A 12,161-nucleotide genomic window follows, 5' to 3' on the forward strand; every position below is an offset into this window, starting at 1 on the left:
TGAAGGTAAATTTTACCTGTAATGTACAATCTCCAGAGCTCTGATCCTCACCTTACTTTCATGCCATCTGGATACACTTAATGTCTAATAAAGTTACCCTTTCATAACATTTATAAGCAATTTTTTTTCTTTTTTTTTCTTTCTTTCTTTCTTTTTTTTTTTTTTTTTTTTTTTAAGAGAGAGAGAGAGAGGGAGGGAGAGAGAGAAAGGATTGCCAGGGAGGGATAGAGGGGAAGGGAGAGAGAGAATCTTAAGCAAGCTCCATGTAGGGCTTGATCTCATGACCTGAGGATCATGACCTGAGCTAAAATCAAGAGTCAGGTGCTTAACCAACTGAGCCATCCAGGCACCCCATCAGAGTTATTTTTTTAAAGCCATATTCCATCTCCAATAAGGCATCATATGACTTATAACACATTTGTACTCTTTCAAGAATACGATTTTCTAATCCTATATGACTCTTCACATGAAATAAGGAATAGTTAGTTGTGTTTTCAGTCCCTACCACATAAATACAGAATCACTCTTCCACTGTTTCACCTTCTTCCATTACTGGGGGAAAAAAAAAAAAAAAACTAGCAAGTTTCAGAGCAATCAATTAACTTATCATCTAGCACTGGCAAGCAGAAAGTAGGTCTGTGATTTTTAAACTCAAGTAGCTCATTGTTTGTCATGTGAATCATAATGAGAATAGTATTTCAGCCTCTCAGAACTGATTAGTTAAATGTCTTGTTTCCCCACTTATCCTCATTATAGCTGCCAGCTCTAATTTAAAATGTGAGTTTGAGAGTACCATACCACAATTTTAATTTTTAAATTGTGGATATATTTGGTATCAATGAAAGAGAAGTACTGCTTGTAAATGGACACAGCCAACATGATACAAATAAATGATGTGTGCATTTCTCCTAACCTCTTGCCAACGTTCCTTGACACCTAACTTACCAACAACCCTGGCCTTTCCAGCCAACTTCCACAGCTTTGTAAACTAGACTTCTCATTAATGCCCCCATCACCAATGCTTTTGCAACTAGTTCACTCCCTAAAGTGCATGTCTGTTCTAGATAAATGATCCTATTCTTGTGACTCCACTCAAGCTATTGCTAATGTATGAACTGCCCCACCTTCAATCTTATTTCTGTGCCATCACTCATGCTCTTTAGTATGTCCAGACTTCCTTTCCAACCACTGTCCAACAATCTAAATCATAAACCTAACTCAGAATTCACTTAAGAGCTACTCCACATTACCACATACATTAAGACACCACTAATCCTGGAAGGTCTTTTGCATTTTGTGTGGTCTTTGCTACATCAATTTACACTGTATTATTTAACGACACCTATGCGATTTTTTCATGCTTCATATATGACTGCCTCGTCTCCCCAACCAGATACTAAATTATGTGACAGCAGGGAGTAGACCATTTTGTTTCCTCTGCATACTCCAGAACTTACTACAGAGACCACACAGCAGGACTTAATGCAAGTTTCAACTACTATTTGAAATGACATGGAAATATGCCTCAAAATTTAAACTCTACCAAACTTACTTTAGAATGAGACAGAATGACCCATAAATATGAAAAAGGCCTATGAACTAATCCTAAATTTTTATGGCATTTCAGTGTTCAGCAGTTTCCACGGACAGGGCTTTGCCAGTTGCAGACATAACTTCTCACAACACTTACAGTGTACAGATTACTTGTCCCACTAAGTCCGCTGCCTGACCACCTGGTAGCTGGACCCTAGCATCCGTGCACTAGAAGCCTCCAGCCCTCTGTATAGACAGGTTTTTCTCCCCAGGTCCTCTGGCTCCCATCTTTGATTACAACCCATTTCTTGGCATCTTCGAAGTGTTTAGGGTATGGCCACCCCGGGCTTATTTTTTCCTTCAAACTCATAGCCCCTGCCACACTGATATGAAGAGATTTGTTTACTAATTGCACGGCATATAAAAAATATAGAAAGTTTTTAGCTACCAGAGCAATAAAAACATTATTTATGTTTGAATGTGGTGGGATGCATGGTCATTTCTACTAAAAGGCCCTTCCTTGGGGCTTCTATGATAAAATTGATTCTATTGAGAAAATCAGGTTCAACATTTTAAATAAAATGATCTCCCCCACCCCCAGGATTATGATCAACATAAACTCAAAGAAAGAGTCTGTATGACAGTAATGTTTAAACATCTAGCATTCTGTTTTTTGCAAATAAATGTAAAATGACTGATAAATTACTAGGAAAAGATTCCACTCTATGAGTTAATATACACTGTAGGTACTGTCTTCTTCTCTAACAAACAATCCAAATAGCAAGGGAAAGTTTAGACGCACAGTCTAAGCCTATCTTCTATATCTAAAATTCTCAGCCTTCCAAAGAAGCCAGAAGCCTGGCTTAACCCAGCAGCCTGGATTAACATATTAAAATAACATGTCAATCCAAGTTACTAAATTGTGAATTTACTACAAAATAGGTTCAGCATTCGTAGGATGGGACAGTTTTAAAAGTGGGAAAATTTTAAAAGTGGGAAAATTTTAAGTATACAACAATTTCTATTAAAGTTCCATAAATAACACTGATTTAGAACACATTAGGACAATGAACATTATTACCTTCCTGCCCATTATGTAGAATAAACAAAAGTACATTAAGAAAAACACTTCTAAACCTGCAACTTTAGATGAGACAGTTTTCATCTCTTGCTTTCCAGCTCCACTGTTGTTGCAAATGATGCCTTTGGAAAAGTTAGGGGGCAAAAACTCCTTCCTCAAAATATTTCACCACTCTCTGCTTTTCACGGTCTATTACTGTGGTTAAAACAGCACATCGCTGAGTTGTGCAGTACACAACATGCACAACTCAGTGACTACCGCTACTCTGCTGAAAGGACTGGAAAAACACATCCAATTTACACTGTTTCTATCTTCATCTATGACAAATGTCTCCTCTGACATCTTCCTAAGTGAGAATGACAATAACCTTTGTTGCATTGCTAAATTACCTTTGTTCACCACCTTTCTGATCAAAGAAACTGAATTTATTTTTAAATAAAAGACTGAGAAAACCATTACTATAAATTGTACATTGCTTCAGGACTACAAATTTTTACTCCACATAAGAGTTTCGCCCTGTATTGGGGCAACATTTTATGTAATAACGTTATAAATGACATTACTCCCATTTGTACAAATACCAGCATTTCAAACTTTGATATATTTCTAATAGATTTGCAATAAAACTCACAAAAACATTCATTTCACTTAAATTACTTAGAACAGAAAAAAGTGAGTAAGCTGTCACTGATAGTCTCAAACGAATTAATAGACTCCGTGAATGTCATAACTCTTAACAGGGAAAATGATTCATGTTTCAACAACATAAAGGTATGCAACCCAAAGAACATTTATCTAAAAAGAAAACAAAAAAAAATTTTTTTTTTAAAAACCATAAAGTGCTGACCTCAATGTCAATCAAGGAATTCAATACAGCAAATGAAACCTAGAAGCCAAATGGCAGATTTTTTGCAATGTATATCATCCTTCTCACTTGATGATAATCAGGTGTCAAAGCAATTTCATGAGAATTAGGTAAAAACATAAAAATATTCTTCAAAGTATTTTGATTCAAAACTAACTGTTCAGGGTGAATTAGCTGTCAAAATGAGTGATCAGGTTACTTATTATATATACCAATAAACAATTTCCAGACTAACATGATAAAAATATGATAAATGTGGAGAATCATCTGTGAACTAGTTCTATAAAACCAGATTGTTACTAACACCTCAACCATACTATTCTTTAATCAAACCTCAATATTTTGTGGAGAAATAAATATATATGCATTACTAGTGTCAACCTTTAGCACAGCACCAGTAGAAACTCCTTCCTATTAAAACAGTATGAACACTATTCCTAAGGCAACATCACCAAAAGAAACAAACAACTTAGAGCAGATGTCACAGGTGCAACGTGAAGACATAGCCTATATATAGTACTAGCTTGTCATTCAGACTGAAACACCATTCCTTCCTTCATCCCATTAAAGTACTGGCTTGCAAGCATTTGACATCCAGCCAGAGAAAGAGTAACTTATGTCATCTTTTAAAATAATTAGGCATAGAGTCCAATGTGTTCATAAAATAGGTCTGAACTACAAGTCCTCTTTCTTCCAGAACAGCAGTTTTCTGAACATTAGGTTCCCTTTCCAGAAGTTAGAACAAGCTGTTACTTGACTAGTTAATGATGGCTGGTACTGAAAAAAGACCATCACAGGCTCCTTCACTGTTCTAGGGTCTCAGTCTATAGATTTGTTTTGTATAACAGACCTTGCATCAATAGAATAATGAAGTCACTAACCTCTGTCCTCCTTTAAGATACATAAATTTCAAATCACAGTCATTAAAGCAATATTTATAATGAAAAGCCATCAAAAATGTACCCTTACAATTATTAACTAAACTGTGGAAAGTTCAAATAACTGAACAATTAAGCAGGCATCAAGATACATAAAGAGCAAGCCTTTTAAAGAGCTTTTAATATTGCAAGGCAACACTTATATGTACACATATTCTTTAATTGAAATAAACAAGATATTACATTGTTGATTAAGTATGCTCTTCAGTATGTGAAACACATACATGTAAGACTAGATAGGAAAACACTATAGAGTATTACAGAATTATTACTTTGAATGAGAGATTATAAGTGATTTTTTCCATCTCTTTAACCTTTGCTAATTTACACACTACTTATTACTTTTTATATTAAAATTATACATAATTAAAAATATATCAACGCTTAAATATTGTTTGACTATACCTTCATCCAAGTTCAGAAACAGAGTTAGAGCCCCCAAAAAGAGACCAAAAAGTAAGTAGTTCCTGTATTTGAAGGACAAGAACGTTAATCAATTCTCCATTCCTCTGGGAAACAGAATTCCTAGAACTATAGGAGCTGGTTCATGGGCTCACTCCCAGCATCCCAGGCAGAATTCCAGGAGGCACAATCACCCACCATACTGTACTGACAGTTTCCTCAGTCTCGAAATGCAGATGAAAATTATACTTACCTCAAAGGGTAGTTGCAATACTAAACGATCACACACACACACACACACACACACACACACACACACAATATTCAAAATGGTGAGCTGGTAAATAGAAAGCACTGTCAAAGCCTTAGCTATTTTTCCATCATCACTTTATTACTGCAACTACCACTACCAGTGCTATTTCCATTACTATAACTATCGCTACTATAAGAACAACCACAAATAGACAGGCAATAGAGCCAGCCTCTCTCCCTCATGGGGCTATTTTCCAAAGAGAATAATGCCTGCCAGTCTGATCTCGGAGAAGCAGAGGGCAAAGAGGCATGGGAATTGCACCAGAGACTGTTTTTCACTAGATGCAATGCGCCTCTGGCACTCTCTCACTGCCCAAGTCCCTACCTCCAAAGGCCATCCCAGTGTCTTCTATTACCACACCCAGGCATGTATAAATTGCCTCTCCCTATCTCACTGACTCTGACATTTTATAAATGTTTGTTCATGTTTTTAAAATAGATTCTTAATTTGTCCCTGACCCATTCAGAATTACTCATCAAGAATACAGTTAAATATTTTCATGAGAGAGTGAAGTTATAGAAGGGGGGGGGGGGAGCAGTCACTATGTTTTAATAAATTTTGCCCATTTAAATACTTATTTAGTAAATTTAAATAAAGATATTTAATCTGTTAAAGTGTTTTAAACTTTAGTCAAAATAAAAATATACAACTGTGAAAAATAAACAATTGGGGTAAAAAATAACTAGTAAAACTTAGTGGCTGACACCTTCAGTCAGGGAACTGAACATATGTGTGTAACAGATGAGCCCTAACCCTCCTTGGCCATAGCTGATTGGAATGAGGTGCATATCTGCCCCAAGCCCGGCCAATCAGACTGTAGCCTGAAGAATCCAAAGAAAAGACACTACAGTCAAATGACGGAAACATTAGGGACATAAGCTTACAAGTCAATAGTCAGCACCTGTAAGCCAAAATCACAGGGAGAAAAACATTAATAGCCTTAGAGAGCGGGGAGCCAGCCCACAGACAAATGCAAGAATGAGAGACCATATGGTCCCGAGAAGCAGAAAAGTCAACGATAGTCCCTGGCTTTCTATTTCTAGTGCCATGAGGTCTCAATGAACTTTCTTTGCTTCTCTTTAGATGTTTATGAGAGTGCCTTTTAATAGAGACAGATTTTATTCCCAATGAACAAATGTGCCCTAAAACTAGCCTGATGTGTTCCTATAACAAATGGGCATGTGATCAACATGTCTTTTGTTCTTTCCCTTGGTTAAAGAGATTGTAACAGTGTTTAAACATAAAGTAATCCTTTCTTAAAGATCAATGCCCCAAGGTAGTCTCTTGCTTTCTGTCAGAAGAGGAAACAACAGAATTCTGCAAAGGAACTCAATTCTACAAAGAGATTTTAAGCTTCATGGAAAATCCATTACAGAATGTCTATACAATACCTGCTTCTTGGAAGAAACATGGATTCCTTAATGAACACGGAACCAGAGAGAAGTATATACCAGCAGGTCCCAATATCATCAGGACTGAAAAGAAAAGGTAACAAAATCAGATGATTATCTATGACAACAACAACAAAATTAAAACATATATAGCACAAAGTATAGTACCCATGTTTCTTTTAGAACCATGAAGAACAATGAAATAGCATAAAACACATACATAAAAATACCATTATTTGACTATTGGAATCATTTTTTAAGTTACTTTTTATAAAACTCCGGGGTGCCTGGGTGGCTGGCTCAGTCGGTTGAGCATCCAACTCAACTTCAGCTCAGGTCATGATCACATAGTTTGTGAGTTCGAGCCCCACATCGGGTCCTGTGCTCACAGCCTGCTTAGGATTCTCTCTCTTCCTCTCTCTCTGCCCCTTCCTCACTCTCTCTCTTTCTCTCTCAAAATAAATAAACAAACTTGAAAAAAAAAGCTTCTAAAAATTATTTTTGTCTCCCAAATAAGCTAAAGATATTTATCAGTATATTTAAACATTGTAATGTTCCTTAGACCTACTGCACCTACCATCCTAAGTTTTATCTTCGGATGTTTTGAACTGAAAATATTTTCCCTGCTTGATAAAACAAAATAGAAAGAAGTAATCAGTGAAACTCAGGTTTTCCCAACCTTTTTCTGTCTACCATGCTCGCACATTTTTCTACCACGCTTGTTAGATATTCTTTCATAATTTCTTTATGTGTACACACAGAAGAGTAGACATATATTCTCATTCTCTCCGGGGTCTGTTTTTCTTCTTATGGAAAGATAGCATACTCTATAGTGTTCTTTCCTTTGTGGTAACTCTTAGAGATCTCTTCATGAGAAGCCGGCTTTCTTACAGATGTGCCATATTTGCCTTAGCCAACCCCTAGTGACAGTCATTTCTGTTGTTTTTAATCATTTGCAATTATTTAAAAATATGTTAATAAAAAGTGCTTTAGGTAACCTTGTGCATACAGTATTGACTGGACCTAGTAACCAGAAATACAACTGCTGGGTCAAAGGGTACGATAAATGTCAAATTGTCTTCCACAGGTGCTCAGCAACTTATTTGCCTACTTACTTCCACACAGCCTTACTACTACAGTTTGTTATATTTGTTTAACAAACAAATGTTTCACAATTTTAGGATAAGGGCTTATTCTAGGTGCTTAGGATACTTCAGAGAACCTCAACAACAACAAGGAAAAGGCCCTTTCACTCATGGAGTTTATATTCTGGTGGGACAATACAGATAATAAACAATAAAAATAATAAATTGGTAAATTATAAATCAGTGCTCTGGGGAGAGAAATTAGTACAGGTTAAGGAAAATGGGGGGTGATACCACTGGAAATGGGTGGGCAAGGTACGTGTCAATGAGAAGAGCACATCTGAGTAAAGGAAGGGGCTGACAGCCAGCTGACTTCCTAAGGGACCAGCCTTCCCTTCCCAGCAAAGGGCAGGGAGGATCCAGAATGTTAGTGCAGAGGCTGACATGGCCTAGCAAGGACGACACGACGGTGCAGCTGAGGCAGAGCGGGTGAGGGGTAAGCCATAGGGGAGCACGAGGAATTCTACCATTGAGGCTTTTTATCAATCTTTTAGGCTTTTGCCAATCTGCTTAATGACAAGGGTACCTTAGTATAATTTTTTTCATTTCTTTTTCTTATTATTATTACAAGAGCATCTTTTTTTCTTATTTTTTTTTTTATTTCTTTATAAAAATTGACCTTTTGGGACACCTGGGTGGCTCAGTTGGTTGAGTGTCTGATTCTTGATTTCAGTTCATGTCATGATCCCAGGGTGGTGGGATCGAGTCCCTGCATGGAACATGCTTAAGATTCTCTCTCTCTCTCTCTCTCTCTCTCTCTCTCTCTCCCCCCCCCCTCCCTCCCTCCCTCCCTCCCTCCATCCCCTGCTCATGTGCATGTGCTTGCTCTCTCTCAAAAGAAAAAAAAGTCATTTTTTAAAAATCTTTTACTTTTTTATTTAGAGAGAAGTGCACGTGCACAGGAGCAGGGGGAAAGGGACAGAAGGAGAGGGAGAGAGAATCCCAAGCAGGCTCCACGTTCAATGCAGAGCCTGATGTGGGGGCTCCATCCCAGGACCCTAGGATCATGACTTCAGCCAAAATCAAGAGTTGGATGCCCAACTGAGCCACCCAGGCACTCCAAAATTAACCTTTTTGAAATATGTGCTGTGAATACCTTTTTCCTCTGTTGCTTTATCCTTTGTGCTTTTTGCTATGTGTAAGTTATTTTATTTTACACAGCCAAGTTTGCCAAATTTATTAGGATACAAGCTCAGCTACTATTAAAACAAAACAAAAAACGAAATACTATAGTAATGGCTTAACCACGAGGGAGTTCATTTCTCTCTCACACATATTATAACAGCCTTAGCACCAAGGACCCAAGGCTGATATAGCAGTTCCATGGTATGAAGAACTTAGGCTCTTTCTATTGAGGGGTTTAGTCACCCCAACCCATAGCATCCATGTCATATTCTAAGGTGGCAACTCCAAACCTCACCACCATATTCACACTCTAGCCAGGGGAAGGGGTGGAAAGGAAGTACACAGAGCATACCCCATTGTTGTAAAGAGTACAACAGGGAGATGTATGCTGCACTTGTCTTGTATCACAATGAATCACATGTGTGTGCAAGGGTGTCCTCAGCAATCTCCCCCAAGTCTGTCCTTTGGGGGGCATGTAAATAAATTCCAAAAGTTTTTAAAGGACAAAAAATTCTATTTACAATTCTGAATATTTAAAAGACCAATGACTATCAAGTAATCATTTTCATTTTGTTATTTGCTTACAAACAAAGCAGCAGTTGACCATTTCCCCCAAGTCCAGTCTTAACCAATTTCACAACTACTTAGTCCTTGATGGCAATGCCTTGTGAAAATGTACAGAGACATATTATTGAATAGAGTTCAGTTCCAATGAAACCATGAAAGTTAAATGATTTCTCAAATGAGAATACAAAGCACAATACTTCAGAAATAATTCACACCCTTTTCCCTCCAGATTTTAATCACTGGCTTTTGCAATCTACAATCATTTACGTAGTTTGGGGGAAAAAACTTACTCATCTTTCTTAACATAAAGTGACAATATTATTACTAAATTCTAATTTAGGTGAAGTAAAAAGTGCTCCTATAATATTCCCTTTATCACCAAAGAGAACTGAAATCTAGAAAAATAGAAAATTAAGGTAGGTCACTGCTTACCAGCTATGTGGCCTTGGCAGCTTACTAAAGTGACTGCAAGGATTAAATGAACAATGCTCATGAAATGCAAATAATAATTATTCTAGAGCTGGGGCACCTAGGTGGCTCAGTTGGTTGGGCATCCGACTTTGGCTCAGTCATGATCTCACGGTTCACGGGTTCGAGCCCCACATCGAGCTCTGTGCTGACAGCTCAGAGCCTGGAGCCTGCTTCAGATTCTGTGTCTCTCCTACTCTCTCTCTCTCAAAAATAAATAAAAATTTGAAAAAATTTTTAACTGAAAAACATAATTATTCAGAGCTTTTTATCATGTACCATGGTGTAGATTAACTTTGACATAGAGAATATAACCAACATTCATTGGCTTTCTAGTTATTCTGTATCTTTCCATTTTGAAGACAAATTGCTATGGATGAAATAAGTGCAAGGTTTGTAAACTCAGCTTTCCATGGAGCCAGCTAACAGAAGATGGACTATAACAATAATAATTATCTGGAACTAATACTGGGATTTCACTTTGCCTAATGGTTCTCAAGCTTTGGTATGCTTATGAACCACTTGGGTTAAGAATGCATGCTCCCAGGCTCTACCTATTCCACCCAATCCCACAATCTGTGATCACTAGGTGGGAGATCCATCACAGTGCCTTTTAAACAAAGATCCCGGGTGATTCTTATGCATGAGGCTTGCCAACTTTGAAAAATCTTTAGAAAAACTACAAGAAAAAAAAAAAAAGTACAACTCTATCAATATCTATGCAAGTAAGTTGCAGGTGTTGTATTCAACAGTGTTGTTTTAATTTTTTCCCCAAATAATTGTTTTATGTTTTAAAAATATGAGCTAAGTGTGTGTGTGTGGGGGGGGGGGGGGTGCACCTGGTGGCTTAGTCAGTTAAGCATCCCACTCTTGATTTTGGTTCAGGTCATGATCCCAGGGTCATGAGATGGAGCTCTGCATTGGGCTCCGCACTGAGCATGGAGTCTGCTCAGGATTCTCTCTCTCTCCCCCTCTGTCCCTCTCCCTTGCTCACAATGCTCTCGCATGCTCTTCCTCTAAAATTAATTAATTAATTAAATTTGGAGTGCCTGGGTGGCTCAGTTGGTTAAGCATCTGACTCTTTTTTTTTTTTTTTTAATTTTTTTTTTTCAACGTTTATTTATTTTTGGGACAGAGAGAGACAGAGCATGAAGGGGGGAGGGGCAGAGAGAGAGGGAGACACAGAATCGGAAACAGGCTCCAGGCTCTGAGCCATCAGCCCAGAGCCTGACGCGGGGCTCGAACTCCCGGACCGCGAGATCGTGACCTGGCTGAAGTCGGACGCTTAACCGACTGCGCCACCCAGGCGCCCCAAGCATCTGACTCTTGATTTCAGCTCAGGTCATGATCTCATGGTCAAGACTGAGCCCCACATCAGGTTCCATGCTGGGCATGGAGTCTGCTTAAGATTCTCTTTCTCCCACACCCTCTGCCTCTCCCCTGCATGCACATGCTTGCTCTCATGCTCTCTCTCTCTCTCTGTACACACACACACACACACACACACACACACACACACACACACACACGCATGCATGCATGCATATCCCAAGGGTTGAAATTATGAGCTAATGGAAAAAGCTGAATCTTGGAATAAACCTGACGGCATTTCTAAATAACCTAAGACTTAACATCACCAGTGATGGATAGAAAAGAGTGGCCTAAAGATTAAAAAGGAACATACAGCAAAGTAGTACTTCACAAGTCTCTCTGATCAGCCAAGATGGACACTTAGAAAAGACCTATAATTTTTTAGACTAAACTAAGAACTATATTGGACAACCGATTTGATGCCAATACAGCCCATTCTGCAATTGACAAAATGAAAGCCACAAAGCCTAGCTGTGTGACAAGGTACTCTAAAAGCCTCCTGTTTTTTATTTCATCAACGAGGAAAAAAATGAATAAACCCAAACAAAACAAAAATTTAAATGGACCATGATTGATTCACTCCCAGTACAATTAAAAGGACTCTGAAGTAATCAAAAATGAATGATGTCCTTTAAGACAAGACTAAACCAAAATGGCAAGTGTAGACTTGGAATAACAGGGAAGAGGCAAGTGTGTAATCTGCTGTCCTTCTCTCCCCACCTTATTTCCTTCTGCTCCTCAACACAAACCCATTACTTCCGGGAGGCTCCTTTCCTGCCTGTCCCTTCCCACCTCTTCCAGTCTGTCCAAGATACTTGCCCTTCTCCATCTTCTCAATCACATTGTACCTTAAAGCAATGGCTCAAACCCTATTCCTGTAGTAACATCTTCTCAGTCACTGTTTTCCAAATTCCAAAATATTTATCCCATCTAATTTCATCCTATTTTATATTTTTCTCTTT

At 38.1% G+C, this 12,161-nt stretch overlaps 1 protein-coding gene across 7 annotated transcripts in view; it reads right to left on the reverse strand.

Moving 5' to 3' along the window:
• Window positions 1-12,161, reverse strand: part of RAPGEF2 (Rap guanine nucleotide exchange factor 2) — a 249,602-nt gene that overhangs the window by 140,798 nt on the left and 96,643 nt on the right. For all 7 annotated transcript variants that reach the window (XM_047855792.1, XM_047855793.1, XM_047855794.1 and 4 more), the window contains exon 4: window positions 6,524-6,607. In XM_047855792.1, coding sequence (XP_047711748.1) covers window positions 6,524-6,607 — 84 coding nt within the window. The remainder of the gene's footprint in view (window positions 1-6,523; window positions 6,608-12,161) is intronic.

This window comes from Prionailurus viverrinus, chromosome B1, assembly GCF_022837055.1.
Source record: "Prionailurus viverrinus isolate Anna chromosome B1, UM_Priviv_1.0, whole genome shotgun sequence".
Classification (NCBI taxonomy): Eukaryota; Metazoa; Chordata; class Mammalia; order Carnivora; family Felidae; genus Prionailurus; species Prionailurus viverrinus.